We start from the raw sequence: 21,967 nt of genomic DNA, 5'->3' as shown, positions 1-21,967 counted from the left end.
CGAATTTAACATGAATAATGTAGATTATAATGAATGAGTCGGATAATCGACACAAGACCATGTTATTACCAGCACCGGTTAGCGACCTCCACCGGTTGTCGCTTTGTATCAACACACTCAGTATTATTCCCTATCAACACACTCAGCGCTTTTCCTGTTGACTCCGCCCAAGTCACGTGACATAGTCTCAATTCCTGCCTCTTCTAACTATTTCCTAAAGAGCGGAAGTATTAATTAATTAATGTAGAATAAGAATTGTAGCGTTTATTATAAAATAAATGATTTAATTGAAATTTGGATTAAATAATGAAATGAATAATTTGCTTTCATTTTTCATAATAGAAATATTTGAGTTGTTATTAACAAATCTGTAATTAAAATGACTTTGATAATAGTTTGCGTACTTCGCAAAAAGTCAGGGGCGGATACAGTATGGTTTCCTGGGGGGCTGACATATGGGTGGAAGATTTTGACAAAAATAATGCACCAGGCGAGAAATTGTGCATGTTTGAAGTTTGGGCCAATATCTTGTTCATGTGACAAAAATGTAATAGATGTGTTTTATAGCTCATCTGATGAGTGGCAATGTACTTTCGCTGTGTATTAAAATTTCCGCAAATATTTAAATGATTTGAAATTAAGGAAAATATATGTAATTTGGGTGGGCCAGGGAGGGGAGGGGTGTCCCCTCCCATAGACTGAGAAAATTTTGAAATATGAGGTTGAAAATGGTGTTATTTCCTTGACTTTCTAGTGCTGTTTATGGTACCTTTTGGATGGTTTTACAGGCTAGTGTTTGCAGGCTATTTCAAATAGAATTCCCCTGGTATTAGTATTAAGCATTTAAAAATTAACAGCACACTAACCAATGTATGCGCGACTGTTGATAAAAATAATTTCCAAACATTTGATCAATTTACTCATCTGAATAATAGACGATTTTTCCAAAGTAAAGTGATATTAAAATACTGTCTTTCTATTGTACAAAAAATAATTTCAATAAGAATTTTTTCCATCAATGAATCAATTTTAGATACTAAATTTAAAAGGTCAGTACAATTTAAACTTTATTTAAAAATATAACTGCAATACAAAAGATATCAAAAGCAAATGCCCAATCAGTTCATTTGAATAAAAATCTTAGTAAATCTAGTTATTAAAACGCGATTCATTTAATATAATCTTTATGAAACTCCCCATCTTTTTAATTTACAAATAATAATTTTCAATTTCTTAAGCAAAGAAAATTTATATAAATATTTACTTGAAAAGAAGTATGGCAGATGATGAGGCAGGTATGTACGTTTCAATTGTTTAAGATGAACGTGCGACATGACTTTAAATATAGCTTTTTTCTTACTTATATATATACTAGACAGCGCAAATAATATTGCTAATATAGGCACCCCAAGAAAAATATTATATTTTTTATACAAAAAAAACAATTTTTTGTAGAAAAATAATTATAATCATGTATAATTTTTTTAAAATTTTTTTTAAAAAAATTCATAAAAAAATGTTTTTCTTTTTCTAAAAAGGTTTTTTTTATTTGCAAAAATATAAATACATTTTCTTAAAATTATTCAAACTTCTGTAAGAAAATTTGCTTTTCATTTATTAAAATTTAAACTTTTAAAAGACTATCTTAAAAGGGAAGGGATTGTTTTTGAAAACTTTTTGTGAAATTTATAACAATTTTTACGAACTTTTAAAACCCATTTTCTTTTTTCCCCTCAGGGGCACGTGGGCCCTTTTAAATGAAAGTTTGGTCAAAAAAGCTGAAATAATTAGTGCAATTCCCGATTTATTTTTTTCCGGGTAACCAAAATGTAAAAATCGTGCATTAAATTTTTCCTGCGCATGAAAATACTTCTGTTTGGGGTGGGTAACCAAAAAACCCGTTTTGTTATAGAAATTAAATAAATTTGCATTTTTAAATATTCTTAAAATAAACATCCATTTTTTTTAGGAAGAGTATGATTTTTTCTCTATACGAATAATATTCGTGTGCAGAATATAATGCAATTTATAACATATTATCCGTTCAGTTTCTAGTGTCTTTCCAAAATCAATAAACAATATAAACAAGTTAGAATACCGACCAATTATTTTCCTGATTTTGGTTGAGAAAATCTGCATCAACCTTTTCAGAAAAATTGTAAGTATTTAGTATATCGGTTCAGGCAAGGAAGAGAACTTGTAACTATGTCTTTAAGTCAAATTGAAGTGTAAAATATGCCCCGGTTAAATTGTTTGAAACAGAGATTGAAAATGTTCAAACAATATTGGAAGAAATGGTAAGAAAATATGCATCAACCTTTTTTAGATGATTTATTTAAAGCATCAAATAAAAGGTTAATTAAACCCCAAAATAAATTTGCCTACAAAAATTTTGATCAGTTAAAAAAATTTCAAAATTGAATAAACAAAAGCCTAATTTTTTGGAATTGTTTGAAATTTTTTCATTTCTTTCTTTTTTTAGTGAAATTTTTGGCATAACCTTTTCAAACCCCAAAAAATTTTTAGTATTTTTAAAAATCGCTCAAAGGGAAAAATAAAAAAAAATAAATTATTGTTTCTAAAAATTTTTGCCTTTTAAATTATGAAAACACTTCAATAAAAGGGTTTAAGGGTTTTAATATCAACCTAAATTTTAAAAGAAACGTTTGAAATCTAATAAATTTCTTTCTTTTTATTTGAAATTTTGGGATCAAACCTTTTTTAGCGGGTTTTTAAGTATTTAGCTTTTTCGCTTTAAAGGCAAAGTAAAAAAAATAATATTTTTAAATTTAAAATATTTCGCATCAAAGTTTGAAAACACTTAAATTAAAAGTAAAATGTCCAAATTTTAAAAAATCAAAAACCCAATGTTTAAGAAATTGGGTTTTAAATCTAATCATTTTTTCTTCCTTCTATGGGGAATTTTGGCATCAAAACCCCTTTTCAGCCGTTTTTTACAATAATTATATTCATTTTGTAAGAAATTAGCTGTTCAATCCTACATTTAATGGAAACGTTAAATCAATTCTGAGCATTGTTCATATATACTCAGGTAAGGCTAACTGTACTTGAATTGACACATTTTTTATCGTCACAATGATTTTCCTGTTAAGAAATCTGCATCAACCTTTTCAGCCGAATTATAATTATTTATAGCATATCGCTTCATGCAAAATAGAGAAATTGTAATTATGTGTTAAAAGTCAATGGAACTGTGAAAAAAAAAGGGCCACTTTAGGATTGTTTTAACTGGAAAATGGAAAATAATCGAACAATATTACAAGAAATCGTTAGAAAAAATCAAACATTTTCAATTGATTTATCTCTGCATCAAATAACGTTAAGTGCTTAATGTATTTGCCCCCTATCAAAAACGTTATAAATACACTTAAATAATGTTGAAGTTGAATAATCAAAAACCTAATATTTAAGAATCGTTTGAAATCAAATTATTTCTCTTATTTCTATCATTAAAAGGGAAAATTTTGGAATTTAACCTTTTCAAACCCCATTTGTCCCCAAATTTTAAAAACTTCTATGCTTCAATCTACATTGGGGAAAGGAAAAAGGGGTTAATAAACTTTAAATTAAAATTCTGAGCATTGTTTTATATGTACTCGGTAAGGCCCAATGTTTTTGTGAATTTACACATTCTTTTCGGGCACAAAGATTCCTGTTAAGAAAAACTGTACAACCTTTTATAAACCGAATTAAAGTATTTTAAACAATCGGGTTTTATGCAAAGAAGAAATATTTTTAAAATTTTTGTGTTTTTTTGTCAAAAGGAAATTTTGAAAAAGGGGCCAATTTTTTGATTTTTTTTAACCGGAAAGATGGAAAAAAAAACGAACTTATTTACAAAATTTGGGTTTGAAATATCAAATTTTCAGATGATTTATTTTTTGATCAAAAAAAGTTAAGTGCTTAAAAGCATTTGCCAAATTTAAAGTTTGATAAGTTAAATAATTTTTGAGTTGAATAATATTAACATAAAGTTTTACAACTGTTTGAAATCTTATCAAATTTTCCTTTTTAAGGGTTTTAAAAGTGAAATTTTAAAAATAACCTTTTCGCCGATTTTTTAGTAAACATATTAAAAATTTGTACATTTTATTAAACTGCTTCAACCCCTACAGGGTTTTGGAAAAGTGGGTTCATAAAACTTGAAAAAAAATTTGAGCATTGTTTATATATACTCAGGTGGGTTAAAATGTCTGTGAAATTTACACATTTTTAATTTTTCACCCCTAATTCCCCGTTAAGAAAAAACTGCATCAACCCCTTTCCCGCCGAAATTTAAATTATTTAGCATATCCTTCCCTTTCAATGTAGAAAAAATTTAGTTAATATTGATTTTTTTTTTTAAGTTAATTTGGTAATTCTGTTGAAAAGGGCCATCTTCAATTGTTTTTAACCTGATGAATTTGGAAAAATAATTGAACAATTTTACAAAGAATTGGTTAAAAATTATGCCTTAACCTTTTCAGATGATTTATTTATGGCATCAAAATTAATGTTAAATTTTAAGGGCGCTAAAATTTGGACCTATAAAATTCAATGAAACCAGTTAAATTTAAGTTCGAGTTGAATGATATTAACAAATGTTTGAAAACTTATAGATTTCCTTTATTTCTATAAGCTGGGAAATTCTCTGCATCAACATTTTCAGCCGAATTTATTAGTATTTAGCATTTCGCTCAAGGCAAAATTAGAAAAAAAAAATAGTAATTATTGTGCTAAAAATATTGCCTATCAAAGTTTATGATACAGTTAAATAATGTTCGAGTTGAATGATATTAACATAATGTTTGAACTTATTATTTCCCTATTTTATAGGGTTGAAGATTTTCTGCATCAACCTTTTCAGCCGAATTATAAATTTTTTTAAGCAATCGCTTCAAATGCAAAGTAAGAGAAATTGTAAAATTGTGTGTTTTAAAGTCAATGGAACTGGTGAAAAAATGCCACTTTCGATTGTTTTAACCGGATGATGGAAATAAATCGAACAATTTTTACAAGGGAAGTTGGTTTTGAAAAACTGCATCAAGCATTTTCAAATGATTTATTTATGCATCCAAATAAAATGTTAAGTGCTTAAATGTATTTGCTCTATAAAAAGTTTATAAAATACACTTAAATAATGTTGAAGTTGAAATTAATGCAAAACCTAATTATTTAAGAATGGTTTGAAATCAAATTATTTTTTCTTATTTCTATAGCGAAATTTTCGGCATCAAACCTTTTCAGCCCGATTTGTCACAATTTGATAATTCTATGCTTCAAAATCATTCATTGAACGGAAAAGGGGCTTAATAATCTGTTAAATAAATTTTGAGCATTGTTCATATGTACTCAGGTAAGGCTAACTGTTTCTGTGAATTGACAACATTTCTATACGTCACCATGAAATTCCTGTTGAGAAATCTGCATTCACCTTTTTCAGCCGAATTATAAAGTATTTAGCATATTCGCTTCATGCAAGAAAGAAATATTGTAATTGTGTGTTTTATATGTCAAGGAACTGTGAAAGGGCCATTTTTAAATTGTTTTAACGCGGAACATGATGGAAAATAAACGAACAATATTTACAAGAATTGGTTAGAAATACTGCAATTCAACCTTTTCAGATGATTTATTTATGCTATCAAAAAAATGTTAAGTGCTTAATGCATTTGCCAATCAAAGTTATGATAAGTTAAACTAATTTTCGAGTTGAATAATATTAACATAATGTTTTGACAACTGTTTGACATTCATCATATTTCTTCTTAGTTCTATAAGTTGAAAAATTTCAACATCAAGCCCTTTCAGCCGCAATTTGTCAGGTATAAATTATATGAAAATTTTTCATTACATACATTTAGCTGCTTCAATCAAAACATTTATGGAAGGCTTCATATCTTGTTAAAAAATCTGAGCATTGTTTCTATATTAGGTGAGGTTAAACTGTACTGGAATTGGACAACATTTATTATCACAATAATTCTGTAGGGAATCTGCATCCCTTTTCAGCCGATTACTGTTATTTAGCATATAAATTCATCAAAGTAGAGACATTGTAATTATGTTGTTTTAAGTTTAAGGAACTGTGAAAGGGCCACTTTTCTGATTGTTTTAAACCGGATGATGGAAATTAACGAAACAATTATTACAAGAATTGGTTAGAAAAACTGTCTCACCTTTTCAGTGATTTATTTAATGCTTAATAATGTTAGTTAAGCGCTAAATATTACCTATCAAACTCATTGAACGTTATATATGAACATTATTAACTGTCTTCATGATTTTGATAGGTAAATTATTGAACAGTTGATATCAAACCTATTTTTTTAAGAATTTCGTTTTAAATCTAATTATTTCTTCTTATTTTCCGTATGTGAATTTCGGTCAACTTGGGTTCCGCGATTGTCAATTTAATGTATTTGTACTACTATTAGTGCTTCAATACATAAATTAAGTGGAAAAGCTTTATAATCTGTTTTAAACCTTTCTGCGCATTGTTTGATATGTTATCCTTAACTGATATAAACAATTTATATCACAATGATTCCTTTTAAGAAATTGCATCAACTTTCAGCCGATTTAGTTATTTACCATATCGCTAAAGGCAAAGTAGAATAATAGTTAATTAAGCGCTAAACAATTTGCCTATCAAAGTTATAGATAGTTTAGATTATGTTCAATTTGAATTAATATTAACGTAATGTTTTGAGGACGTGTAGAAAAATTAATTTATTTCTTTATTTTCTAATAGTGAATTTCGGCCTAATTCAGCGAATTTATAGTATTTGCAAACGGCTCAGGCCAAGTAGAAATTAGTAATTATTGTGCAAAATACTTCTATCAAAGTTATGATTCAGTTTAAACAATGTTTCAAATAATCAAAACTATGTTTAAGCATCTTTTGAATCTAATCAGTTCTTCTTTCTTATGGTGCACTGTTAGTATTTTCTGTAACATGTTGATTGGGCGAATTCCTTTCATTGAATGTTTTCCCTTTTTTTTTTTTGTTTTTTGATTTAGACAAATATTAAATATATTACTATAAAGAATTCGGTGTTGAGTCACACTTTTGAACTTTATATGTAACAATTAAAAGGAATATATTATTTATCTGGCAAAATTATCAATTAGTCATTAAATTTAAGAATCACTATTGTTAGTTTTGTACGTTATTTGATATGAATACTGTTTCTTTTTAAATATTAATTCCATTAACATTTTTATTTGTAGATTTTCCTTTGATGATATGTCTGCTATGTAAACATGATATTTTAATTCTGTTTAAAACAGTTTATCCTCACACTATAATATCAATATTTGTTAATTTGAATTACATTCTAGAATAATTACTAAAGCAATGTGACATTGTCTTTAAGTTTGTTTTGAAAATGTATTGTAAATGTATTACAATGTACTTCACACTATGTATTGATTATGAAAATCTGCATCAACCTTTTCAGCCGAATTATAAGTATATAGCATATCGATTCAGGTAAAGTAAAAAAAATTGTAATTATGTGTTTCAAGTCAATGAACTGTTGTGAAAAAGGTCACTTTAGATTGTCTTTACCAGATGACGAAAAATAATAGAACAATATTGCAAGTAAATGGTTAGAAAACTGCATCAACCTTTTCAGATGATTTATTTAATGCATCAAAATACTGTTAAGTACGGTGTTAAGAATATTTGCCAATCAGACATATAATACAATTTATTAATAGTGAAGTTGAATAATCCAAGCATGATTTCTAAGAATTGTTTGAAATCTAATCATTTCTTTAATTTCTATAGTGATATTTCGGCATCAACCGAATTATAAATATTTACCATATCGCTTCAGGCAAATTAGAGAAATTGTGATGAATGTGCTAAAATATCCGCCTATATAAATTATATACAGTTAAACAATGTTCAAAGTAAATCTAAACATAATTTTTAAGAATCGTTGGAAATCTAACCATTTCTCATCTTTCTACGGTGAAATTTCAGCATCAACCTTTTCAGCCGAATTTATTTAGTATTTATTTAGTATATCACTTAAGGCAAAAGTAGAAAATTAGTAATTATTGTGTTAAAAATATTTGTCTATCAAATTTATGATACAGTTAAATAATGTTTAAGTTGAATAATCTAAACATACTGTTTAATAATCACTTAAAATATAGTCATTTTTTTTCTTTCTTGAGAGGTATTTCGGCATCAACCTTTTCAGCCGATTTGTCAGAATATAATATATTTTGTACCGAAATAAGCTGCTTCAATCATACCTTGAATGGAAAAGGGCTTTATAATTTGTTAAAATCTTAACTTCAGGTAAGACTAACTGTTGAATGAATTCAAATATATTCATCATCTCTCTTTCCTTGTTAAGAAAATCTGCATCAACCTTTTCAGCCGAATTATAAGTATATAGCATATCGATTCAGGTAAAGTAAAAAAATTGTAATTATGTGTTTCAAGTCAATTGAACTGTTGTGAAAAAGGTCACTTTAGATTGTCTTTACCAGATGACGAAAAATAATAGAACAATATTGCAAGTAATGGTTAAAAAACTGCATCAACCTTTTCAGATGATTTATTAATGCATCAAATAATGTTAAGTAAGGTGTTAAGAATATTTGCCAATCAGAGATATAATACAATTTATTAATGGTGAAGTTGAATAATCCAAGCATGATTTCTAAGAATTGTTTGAAATCTAATCATTTCTTTAATTTCTATAGTGATATTTCGGCATCAACCTTTTCAGCCGAATTATAGATATTTACCATATCGCTTCAGGCAAATTAGAGAAATTGTGATGAATGTGCTAAAATATTCGCCTATATAAATTATATACAGTTAAACAATGTTCAAAGTAAATCTAAACATAATTTTTAAGAATCGTTGGAAATCTAACCATTTCTCATCTTTCTACGGTGAAATTTCAGCATCAACCTTTTCAGCCGAATTTATTTAGTATATCACTCAAGGCAAAGTAGAAAAATAGTAATTATTGTGTTAAAAATATTTGTCTATCAAATTTATGATACAGTTAAATAATGTTTAAGTTGAATAATCTAAACATACTGTTTAATAATCATTTAAAATATAGTCATTTTTTTCTTTCTTTAGAGGAATTTCGGCATCAACCTTTTCAGCCGATTTGTCAGAATATAATATATTTTGTACCGAAATAAGCTGCTTCAATCATACCTTGAATGGAAAAGGGCTTTATAATTTGTTAAAATCTTAACTTCAGGTAAGACTAACTGTTGAATGAATTGAGATATGTTCATCATCTCACTTTTCTTGTTGAGAAAATCTGCATCAACCTTTTCAGCCGAATTATAAGTATATAGCATATCGATTCAGGTAAAAGTAAAGAAATTGTAATTATGTTTTTCAAGTCAATTGAACAGTTGTGAAAAAGGTCACTTTAGATTGTCTTTACCAGATGACGAAAAATAATAGAACAATATTGCAAGTAATGGTTTAGAAAAACTGCATCAACCTTTTCAGATGATTTATTAATGCATCAAATAATGTTAAGTAAGGTTTTAAGAATATTTGCCAATCAGAGATATAATTTACAATTTATTAATGGTGAAAGTTGAATAATCCAAGCATGATTTCTAAGAATTGTTTGAAATCTAATTATTTCTTTAATTTCTATAGTGATATTTCGGCATCAACCTTTTCAGCCGAATTATAAATATTTAACCATATCGCTTCAGGCAAATTAGAGAAATTGTGATGAATGTGCTAAAATATTCGCCTATATAAATTATATACAGTTAAACAATGTTCAAAGTAAATCTAAACATAATTTTTAAGAATCGTTGGAAATCTAACCATTTCTCATCTTTCTACGGTGAAATTTCAGCATCAACCTTTTCAGCCGAATTTATTTAGTATTTATTTAGTATATCACTCAAGGCAAAGTAGAAAATTAGTAATTATTGTGTTAAAAATATTTGTCTATCAAATTTATGATACAGTTAAATAATGTTTAAGTTGAATAATCTAAACATACTGTTTAATAATCACTTAAAATATAGTCATTTTTTTTCTTTCTTTAGAGGAATTTCGGCATCAACCTTTTCAGCCGATTTGTCAGAATATAATATATTTTGTACCGAAATTAGCTGCTTCAATCATACATTTAATGGAAAAGGGCTTAATAATCTGATTAATTATGATCATTGTTCATATATACTCAGGTAAGGCAAACTTCACTGTGAATAAACACATTTTTATGATTCCTGTTGTGAAAATCTGCATCAACCTTTTCAGCCGAATTAATTAGTAAATAGCGTATCGCTTCGAAAAGAAGAGAATTTAAACTTGTATGTGTTAAGTCATTTTTAAATGTAAGTCATTTATATGTTCAATTGACACTCACGTTAGAACAGATATGAAAATTTTTCTACATTTTGTAAATTACCCTGAGAAATTGTACTCGAGTTTTTACTTTAATATCTAGATCTACTGCATAAAAGTTTTCTGAGTTAGGTGCCTGTTTAATTAATCGCATAGTTTAATAATGTTCAAGCTGAATAATCTATAAATCTATAGATACTGGGACTTAAAATATGTATATATGTATATTTCAAGTCCCAGATCTATATAAAATCTAAAAATTGCATAGAAAATTTAATAATTTTTCTTATTTTTTGGTGAAATATCGGCATCAACCTTTTCAGTCGATTTGATACAATTGCTTTAAATAATATGGTGCTTTGGTTTATTCAGTTACACAGGTTAGTTAATACAGAATTACAAAATTTGACCCCCACCCCCCCCCCCCCCCAAAAAAAAAAACAAAAAAAAAACGTTTCGTGCCAATAAAATCGATCTATGCTCAAATGCAGATCGGACTGTATATACAGTAGAGCGATTCTGTTTTTCACTATTTTACTTTTTTTAATATCGCTTCTATCCTGTTGAGCCTTTTGTACAGTAAAACATTACTCAATGCTTTATATTAATGGTTTATTAATGAATAACTTCTTTTATTACCGAGTCATTTAATCTAGTTTCTTTACAACACCCGTGTTCAAAGTAAAACAGTAAAGAGTTAAACGTAAGGCGGAGTTAAATTGGTCATACTGAGAAGGTTGATAGCGTTTATATCTGAGTGAGTTGATATAAAGTTTTAACCACCTCCACCAAAAAAATAAAATAAAATTTTGTTTTATGTCTTAAACCATTATTGAATACAATTAAACTGTATATTTTTAGGTTAACTTTGAATTTAGCTTCGAGCTGAAATGGCTCATAACCGAGTTGTGGTAAGATACCAGAAAATTGTTAGATTTAGTTTATGTCGCGAAAATATGTTGCATTAAGAGCATGCTTTTTCTGCAGAAATTTATCATATTAAAGATTTAAAGCCTCTACACATATATCTGTATCACAGGGTGAGAAAAATTTGCAGCCTGACGGGGACTCCAACCCGGGACCTTCTGAATACTGTACCACGGCTCCACAGACTACCCCACTGCTTTAACATCCTCTCGCCTGAATAGTGAACAGTTCTGAACCTTGAGATACTCCTCCTCTATATTGAAATTCGTCCACAAATTTCTCAGCGTAACAGAGCAATGCTTAATATGAAAAAGGCAAAGCCTCAAAGCGAGCTCGATGTACTTTAAACGTGAAATAATATGAAATAATCGCTTTGTTTGTTTATTTTATTTCACTCTAGATTCTATAATTTTTCAAGCGAAATAAAGATTATAAAAAGTGAAATAAATGTAAAACTTAAAACGTTTGCGACATTAAAATAGCGTACTTGAATTTGATTGTTTTGCACGTGCTGTTTGGCGCTACATTGTGATGTCACGTAAACAATACTTTAAACGTCTGTACAGCGTTAACGACTGAATAAAAGATATTGGTGTTCGGATTCATTTTCTTAGTTAGACCATTTTCTTTCATTCTAGATAGTTTTCACAACAAAATTCGACAAAAAATTGTTTTTATTTGTCAGATTTTTCAAACAAAATGGCGCCTTCAATTTTCATTTTACATTTTCCGTTTTAAAACTGTCCTTCGATATTTTATACACAGCTTCCGTTATTCTGGTCCCCTGTCCAATTATGGTTCCCATAGACGTGCGCGGGTGACAAGTCTACACATCCGTTTTCAGTCAGAATTCCTCAGTTTTTATCGTTATCTTTAAATTCGAAAAGTTGCGATGTGTCCAATTCGGTACTTCGGACGAAAGTTTTCAAAACCATCACTTAGCAGGTACTCGCGTTACCGTAAAGCTCGCTTTGCGAGCAGGCCCTTCGAGCCAGCTCGTCGAGCTCGCTATGAAGCTCTGAGATATATGCAGTCACGTCCCATGTTGAGCGCCAAATGTCACAGGGTGAGAAAAATGTGCAACGTGACCGAAAAACGGTTTCCAATTATAACTTGAAAACCTATGGACTGTTGGCCCTCAAACTTTGTAGGCCCATTGGTCTTGGCAAGTAGATCATGAGATGACCCCTATTGATTTTAGGGTCAAGGGGTCAAGGTCATATTGACCTTGTAGGTAAAAACAGTTTCTGAACAATAACTTGACAACCCATGAACCCTTGGCCCTCAATCTGCATAGATGCATTTGTCTTGGCCAGTAGATGACCCCTATTGATTTTGGGTTCATGGGGTCAAAGGTTACTGTCACATTGACCTTGTATGTCAAAACATTTTCCTATAAATAGCTCAACAACCCTGTACCCTTGACCTTCAAACTTCACAATTGCTTTGCTTTTCATCAGAAGATTACCTCAATGGATTTTTGGGGTCAAGGGGTCAGAGGTCAAGATCACATTGACCTTATAGGTTAAAACGATATCTGTTGATATGTAACATAGCATTTCAAAATGCTTTTACAGTATCAATTATGAAAACATTAATTATTTCAATTTTTAAAAAATTTTTCCTTTTCTAAAAAAAAATTTTGTTTTTTGAAAAATATTTTTTTTTTTTAAATTTTCCCAAAATATCATGTAAAAAAAATAAATTTCCCCTAAAAAATTTAGTTAACCCAAAAATTTTTAGCACAAAAAAAATTTTTTTTTTGTTTTAGAAATGTTTAATTTTTAACCCAAAAACCCCCAATTTTGGGGGTTTTTTTTTTTTAAAAATCATTTTGTTTGGGAAAACAAAATCAAAATTTATCAAAAAAATTTTAAAAATTTTTGTTTATTTTTTTAGAATTAATTAAAGTTTTTTTAAATTTAAAAAAAAACTAAAGTCTTTTTTTAAATTTTTTTTCAAATTTTTTTTTTGAAAAAAAAAAAATTATTTTTAAAATTTTTATTTTTTTAAAATTTTTGGACATATTTAAATTTTTTTTTGATAAAAAAAAAAAAAATTTAAAAAACAAATACTTTTTTTTTTTAAAAGCACAAAAAAAATTTTTTTTAGGAAAAAAAATAAAACCCGTACCCCCCCAAAAACCCCAAATTCCTTCCTCATTACCCCTAATTCCCCAAAAAGCGAACCACCCCCATTTTACGAAATCTCAACAAAAAGGGCCTTTCCTTAAATTTCGGGGCTTGCTTTCCATATAAAACTATTTTTTGGGAAAGGTAAAATTCATTATTTTGTAAAATTTTTTCCCAAATTAAAAACCCATTGGCCTTGGTTTAAATTTTTTTTATTAAACAAAAATTTTTTTTTTTTGGATATCATTTAAGGTTAATGTTTTAAAAAAAGACTTATTAAATAAATTTTTTAAAAATTTTTAAATTTTTTAATTTTAAAAATTTTGTCAAAAAATTTGCAAAAATTTTAAAGGTCCAATGCCTGTGTTTATATGACCAGTAGACTGATTTTTTGGGCACAAGGGCAAAAAACAGTCACAATTACCTCCAATAATGACTTTTTTGGCTGTTTTAGGGGGTAAGTTTTACAAAAAATATCAGGTTAATTGAAAAAATAAGGGGTTTTTAAATTCATTGAAAAAAAATGCATATAGTAAAAGTTTAGCTATGTTTAGAATGGACAATTAGCTATTTAATTTGGAAAAAGTATCTGAAACATTTGCAAATCTTGCAGACTTGATTACCAAATATAACGGTAATTTTTACGCTGTCGGTCCAGGCACTTAATGTAGTAAATGAATGCCTGAAGGTAGATTTAGATTGTGCAGGCCAGTTGTAAAGTACAGTTTTTGTCACTTTTGCACAGCAAACCACAGGGGGTAACATGTAATCTTTTAATTGATCTAAATTATTGCCTATAATTGTTAGTTGGAAGAGTGCACATTTACCAATCGAAAGATTATTGTCACCATTACCTGTATATTGATCTACTGTCTAGGGTTAATCATTCTGTTATATAGTTAATATTTACTTGACAATAAGATGGCATAAAAATATAATAATTCAAATTTATTATATCTCCCTGAAAAGGAGATATTTATTTTTACTGTGACATAAATTGTCTCTGTGACGGAAGACGGACAATACCCCACACATCAAAACCCCACACCTTAAAATTTTATAGAGTGTACAAAACCCCACACCTAAAATGTATAGGTGGGCAAACCCCCCCTTCAAAATTTATAGGTGGGGTACCCCCATTTTTATTACTTTTATGATAGACTTTTATGACAAAAAAATAAGACTTTGTTTACACTTTAAAAAATTTTATTTTTTCTAAAAAAGATCAAAAAAATATGAAATATATGGTTTTTTAAAAAATAATTTTTGGTGTGGGTTATGTCCCTATATAAAATTGAAGGTGTGGGTTTTGTCCACTATATGAAATTCAGGTGTGGGGTTTTGTCCACTCTATGAAATTTTGAGGTGTGGGGTTTTGACATGTGGGGTTTTGTCCTACATTCCTCTGTGACAGTCATCTGATTTCTTGGAATGTGCCAGTCTGCCAGATATCTGGGATGTTTGTGCAATAATTTCTACGTTTTTTATAAAACTGGAATTTATAAGACTATCAGGGCCATAGTTGTGTAAAGTTGTTTTTACATAAAGCACCCTAAGACATGCTTATTAAAAACATGCAGGTGGTGACAAGAATCTATTGGTTAGAAATGTTTTCTTCTCCATTTATGTATACCTATGTGCACAGTTTTTAAGCAGGGACGAAGAACTTTTTTATGCCATCGCAATCTGTGATGCGGTGGCATATAGCGATTCACCTGTGTGTGTAACTGTGTGTGTTTGCCTGTTATATAGATTTTATAGTAACCTTAAAAATCTTCTTGAAAACCACTGGTCAGATTTCAACCAAACTGGCCAGGGTTGTTCCCAATAGGTGAAGGGCTTCCAACGTTGTTCAAAGAATTATTTGTGAATGAATATTTCCACTTTGTTTATTCTTGCATTATCCAGGCTCTTATTTTACTTTTAAGCACTGATTGTAGTTGTGCATGCTGTCTTATCAACAACAGCTGTTGTTTTTTATTCACTTGTTTTAGCATGGTCTTGACCTTGGTGTGTGATAAAATGTCAGCATTATCATCTTGTTCTACATGTTGATGTCTGATTAATAGTATTGGTATGTTATTTCAGCAATGGAATACAATGGCAAGGACATGGTGGCTGTTTGATGCCAAATATCAGTGTCCATTAAGATCAGCAGAAAAGATATGCATGTACCTAGAGGGTAGACATAAACCTGTTTACCATCCATTATGTGAGTATAACTTAATTTTACAAGTTCATTAGCAGATATGTAGTTAACAATTTCCTTTGAATTATGCGGAAAGTGGAAAAATATAGTTTTATCAAGTTTCTACAGTAAGGTTTTGGTTAACAATGGTCATCACTTATCTACCTGTTTGTGAAAATTGCTTACAAATTTTCACATGCTTGATATTTGGAATTCAAGAGACAGACAATAGATTTTTAATGTCTTTCTTGCTGGAAATAGACCACAACCATTCTTTATCATTTTCTATCTAACTTCTAGTAATATTAAAAAAAAATTCAAAATGAGACTTTTAACTGTTTTATGATTAATTGTAATTCCATTCACTATATAATATATTCAGTGTTTCTTTTGGAATAATTTGAAATTATTTGTAATTTATTGATGCAATCATTCTCTATACACAGCTGATGTTGGTGACCATGTTGTTGTGATAAATACGAGACATGTAGCTATGGTAGATGATCTGTGGAGAAAACATCATTATGAACATGACACTAGGTTAGCTTACATGTATTTATTATAATTACAGACAATGCAATGTATATTATGTTAACTGTTTATTCATAGTGACCATTATAAAAGGTTAATAATATCTGTCATATGTTGAGGTTCAGATTGGAATACCCTTCCGGAGGGGACCTGCCCATTGGGTGGTAACGATGCTTGCGAAGTTGCCCCTATGGGTGGGTACGCGAGTGACGGATATTCCCATACGAACCACAAACATACATCAGATAATTTTTTTTGCATATAATTCTACCATATTCTATCATAATTTAATTTCTTTAGCGCAATAAATAATTTTTTCATGGAAATTAATGCCATTTCATCAGTAACTATTTTCTTACAATAGCGTACAAATTTATAACGCAAAAATGATGTCATCCTAAGCATACAGTTTCATTCTTAAATAAGCTGAAATGACATCATTTTAATGCAGTTTATTGATAAAATGCACTAAAATGATGCAGTTGTATAGCATGCAACTCATCTGGCACTCCCCATGCTAGTTGAAACTTCCAGCATGGGCAAAATGAATGGAAACACCAGTCTGATATGCAAGAATAACTTGTTTTATTATAATGAGCTGACATTTATTATGATCAATCTCTATGTTTAGGACACAAGGTATCTTTTATTCAAAATATGATCATGATACAGTGAACTTTTGCAGATCAAATACATCGACTTAGCTCAGTTAGAAGAGTTTAACAATGATCAATTGTTGATTGACATTTGTTGGTGTAATTCTTATTTAGGTTAAGATATATCTTGGAGTTTGAGGCATAATTATCGGTATTTATCAGTGTAATAGTGTAAGGCAATTGATTGACTTGTCTCGGGTTTTTAACCAGGTTTTCCGAAGGAAAAAACTGATTATTAGATTGAGGTATGTCGGCCGGCGGGCGGACGGGCGGGCGTAAACAATTTCTTCTGTGCGCAACTCCTTCTACATTTCTCAACGGATTTTGACCAAACTTTCACAGAAGCTTTGTCATCAAGTGCCCTGGCGCATATTGTCGGGGTTTTGCGATTGGATAATATTTGACCTAATTATGGCCCTTTCTTTTTTTCCTTATATAGAATATATAGTGAACAATTTCTCTGTGCTGAACTCCTACATTTCTCAATGGATTTTGACCAAACTTTCACAGAAGCTTTGTCATCAAGTGAGGCATATTGTCGAGGTTTTGTGATTGGATAATATTTGAACTAATTATGGCCCTTTGTTTTTTTCCGTATACAGAATTATCAATATATATTGAACAAATTCTTCTGTGCTGAACTCCTCCTACATTTCTCAACGGATTTTGTTCAAACTTTCACAGAAGCTTTGTCATCAAGTGTCCTGGCGCATATTGTCGGGGTTTTGTGATTGGATAATTTTTTACCTAATTATGGCCCTTTGTTTTTTTTCCTTATACAGAATATATAGTGAACACTTCTTCTGTGGCAATTCCTCCTACATTATTCATGTTTTACATTGCACATAGTTACATTGTTTGTTGCTTGTATTTGTTTTTCAAATACAACATAATAATCTACAATGGTGATAATTGAAAACCTGGTTTCGTGGCATTGCCATGTTTCTTGTAGGTTTATTTATTGGTGTAAGATATGTTTAAGAACATACATGTATCTTGGTGTAAAAGTAGAAGATACATTATTCTTCTGCTATTATTTTACAGATATGCACGTGGAAAATCAAAAACTACAGCTTGGAAATTACATGAGGCTGATCCAACTAAAGTATGTTATTTAAACTATTTGAACTCTTTGAATATCATTATTAATGAATTAAAAACATAACCATATACAATTTAGACAGATATGTAATATTTCTAATAGGCCTATTTAATTAACTATTAAGCATTAGATATGTACATGTATTTGAGATTGTTTCAATCATAATAGTAAGTATTTTGGACAGAAATTGAGATCTTATTAGAAATAAGGTTGTGAAATAATGAAGTCAAGCCAATCAAAGACACAAAAACAAGTGCAAGGTACTCACGAGGTTTCCAGAACAGATTTATACCTTATACTTAAAATTATTTTGAAATGATGTTTCTTGTTTCTTTATATTTATATGCTGTTCTTTGTTGTACAAGGAAAGGGCACAATCTTGTACATCAGTAAAATAAATTCAATCCAAAAAAGAGCTGCCAAAATAATACTTAACAGGCCGATATGTTCACCAACATTAGATCTTTTTAATAAAATGAAATGGCTGAAATTTAATTTTAGGGTGAAATACCACACTGCATTATTATTTCAGGTCATATCTCATCTTTCGTACATGCGTATGATATGTAATATCTATGTAGTAATCTATTGCTAACATAATAATGATCAGCACATTTTTGTTCTGTTTCTAGCTACATGTATTTTATGTATCATGTTATTTTTTTATATTTTTAGATAATATATAAATCTGTATTCCGTGCTGGTCCTAAGAATTTATTACGTCCTAATCTGATGAGACGGTTACATTTATATCCTGATGAGGTATGTAACATCAACTTAAATATTATACATTGTTGTACAACTAAAATATTATACAATGTTGTACAACTAAAATATTATACAATGTTGTACAACTTAAATATTATACAATGTTGTACAACTAAAATACATGTATTATACAATGTTGTACAACTAAAATATTATACAATGTTGTACAACTAAAATATTATACAATGTTGTACAACTTAAATATTATACAATGTTGTACAACTTAAATATTATACATTGTTGTACAACTTAAATATTATACATTGTTGTACAACTTAAATATTATACATTGTTGTACAACTAAATATTATACATTGTTGTACAACTTAAATATTATACATTGTTGTACAACTTAAATATTATACATTGTTGTACAACTAAATATTATACATTGTTGTACAACTTAAATATTATACATTGTTGTACAACTTAAATATTATACATTGTTGTACAACTTAAATATTATACATTGTTGTACAACTTAAATATTATACATTGTTGTACAACTTAAATATTATACATTGTTGTACAACTTAAATATTATACATTGTTGTACAACTTAAATATTATACATTGTTGTACAACTAAATATTATACGTTGTTGTACAACTAAATATTATACATTGTTGTACAACTAAATATTATACATTGTTGTACAACTAAAATTTTAACTCACAAGAACTAGATTTGTAGGGTTAGTTTTAAGAATAGTTTAAAAAGACGGTCCTCAGTTTTTTTGTCAGTAGTGTCCTCATTTCTTTTGTCAACAGTAAAAAGAGCATTTGAAGTGAGTTTGAAACTCTACTGTTTATCCTTTAGGAAAGAAAGTTTATAAATGGGTGTTAGTCTTTCTTTTGTTTTTGTAGAGTTATCCCACTTAATTTTTGCTTTGACTACCATGAGGTGACTTGTTTATGTAACATTTTCAGGATGTTCCAGAAGATATTCTAGGAAATATAAGTGATGTAATAAGACAGATACAAGTGGTACCTAAAACATTTGAAGATTATACTGATGAAGAACGAGAAGCTTTTCCTAAACTATTTGACTGGTATGTTGTTAGTTAATCTATAAGTCATAATTTCAATCCATGTGCTATTTCTCAATTCTTCTGATGCTATATAATATCAAGCTATTATATCTACCTTTTATCGACTTTCTTATTATAGATATTGTCTATTTTAAATGTGTTACCCAGAAACACATTATGTTAAAAATTGTCATGTACAGTAAGCATTATGAGTTTCTGTTAATCTACATTGTCAACATTTTTGTCAAGGTTAAACAGGTATTGAATAATATCAGGCCTGATATTTTCACTGTCTAACTTTTACAACAACAAAAAGTTCTTTTAAATTAATATCATATATATTTAGTTATTTAACTCTTACACGACTGGAGATGATAAATGATAAGTCGAGGATATAAAGAAATTCTGTAAGCTCAAACTCAGATCTCAGTAATTTGGTTGGTCAAAAACTGCCACGGAATGTTCACTTACCAATGAAAATGATGAGATTTTAGGCAGAACTCGGAGAAAAAAGTTTGATAACCTTGAGGCTTTATGCTGAACACTGACTAGCTTCAAATGTTTATGTTGATATCCTTTAAAATGATAAGGACAGTTTTAAAAATGAAAGCTGAATAAACCAATTTAATAAATATAATAAGTAATGGGTTAATACACGTATTTATTTATTACCCTTCCAGATTTTTTCCGCCTTTTTGATTGGATATTGATCACCCAAAAGAAATTTGATATAACCGAGCCACACGGGTAATATACACACTAAATTTCCCCGTTGGGTACCCAACGTTGTAAAACAACATGCGCTGAGGTGATGCGCGTACGGTTCGATTTTACGCGGTAAAATCCGATTTTTAAAGCACTTTTTAATTGTTCAAATTGATAAAATATTTACCAAAGTAGTAATGAACATATTCTCATTCAAAGTTCTTTAAAACAAATTATGACCTTTGTTGAAAGCTTTGATTATTAATTAACAAAAAAAGTGCGTTCAATAGACTATCTCCTTTTTCTTCTTGTTTACATCGGTAACGGTACCCTAAATAAATTTAATTAGGTTAATTTTATTTCGACGGGTCATAAATGAATACAGTCCAATGATTTTTTAAAAAAATCGTAAGCTAAACTCGGTCAGGGAAGGGTAATAAAATTATTAAATTTGGTTTTGGAGTGATAATATGTGGATATATTACCTTTGAGCAAGATAAAAATATCACCCTCGCCTAACGGCTTATGGTTGATATTTAAAATGATTACCAGGTAATATATTTCCACATATATCACTCCAATAAACCAATAATAACTAATAATATTTAGAAAATTATTTTTTTTTCAAAAATTTTTGGTTGAAGCTAAATATTACTTATTTATCTAATGATATGTGAGATAAAGCTGCTTGAAATTTGTTTCATTAATATGATTTTTTTTTTGTACACAGGCCAGAAGATCATGTATTATTTAAACGTAAAACATTAGAAGAACAATTAAAAGAGATTGAGAAAGAACAACTAGCAGAAGAGGCAAAGAAAAAGAAATGAGAGATAATGTGTTCATTTTGTGTGGCTGCAGCTGGATAATTGTTTGTGATGTGAGAAACAGTACGGGGGTTACTTGAGTAAATATTATTGCTCTGACCCCTTTATTTAGCTATTTAACTAAAGTGATATGAAAGAAATTTTATATTGAGTGTTTTGCGATTGTTATTTTCAACAATTGAATAATAATAATAATAATGAAATAAAATTTACTTATTTTTAGCTTGAAGAATTTGAGCTATTATGATTGCTGTATTGGTGTTATTGTTGTTGTCATGCAAAAATATTAAAGTAGACTATAATTCAAAATTTAAAATTTATCAACATTAAACTTGGAATACTTGCTTATCATGATAATGCACACTTGTCAGACAAACGGTATAATTCTGAAAGCAACATTTTTTTTAGTTATGCCCCTCTTTAATTTAGAATTTTTGTCAAAATTCAAATTGGTTGCCCTTAACAGATGAGCACTAACACTGGAGGCGGTGTTCTTGTTTTAATATGATTATTCCCCTTTAACTGTCATTCCAAAATTGCCTACAAATAAGAAGTTGTAATACGATTTTCTCCAATAACTTGATGATATGCAATTAAGTTTGACATGCTGCACCATCAAGTTCACAGACTATCATACTTGCCCATTTCTTTCTTTTTGTCATGTGTGTAGAAAATGTTGTTTTTATATAGAAATATATGTCATTAAGACATCTTGATATCCTGCCCTGCTTGTTT

The 21,967-nt window shown here is 29.0% G+C and overlaps 1 protein-coding gene across 2 annotated transcripts; it reads left to right on the top strand.

Annotated features, from left to right (window-relative positions):
- The first annotated feature begins 14 nt into the window (after nt 1-14).
- On the top strand, nt 15-21,476 carry LOC132758330 (large ribosomal subunit protein uL13m-like). 2 transcript variants are annotated; one of them, XM_060749916.1, is made up of 7 exons: nt 15-77; nt 15,514-15,637; nt 16,060-16,153; nt 17,845-17,905; nt 18,578-18,664; nt 19,600-19,721; nt 21,136-21,476. In XM_060749916.1, exons 1-7 carry the CDS (start codon nt 30-32, stop codon nt 21,233-21,235), a joined length of 636 nt encoding a protein of 211 aa, XP_060605899.1. In that variant the 5' UTR covers nt 15-29; the 3' UTR covers nt 21,236-21,476. The 2 variants fall into 2 exon arrangements, with proteins under 2 accessions (XP_060605899.1, XP_060605900.1); XM_060749917.1 differs by lacking the exon at nt 15-77 and adding an exon at nt 11,142-11,277.
- The last annotated feature ends 491 nt before the right edge of the window (nt 21,477-21,967 follow it).

This window comes from Ruditapes philippinarum, unplaced genomic scaffold (genome assembly GCF_026571515.1).
Source record: "Ruditapes philippinarum isolate M1 unplaced genomic scaffold, ASM2657151v2 ctg667_1_1_1_1, whole genome shotgun sequence".
Classification (NCBI taxonomy): Eukaryota; Metazoa; Mollusca; class Bivalvia; order Venerida; family Veneridae; genus Ruditapes; species Ruditapes philippinarum.
The sequence above is the reverse complement of the archived record's forward strand: the minus strand, read 5'-3'. Positions and strand labels throughout refer to the sequence as shown.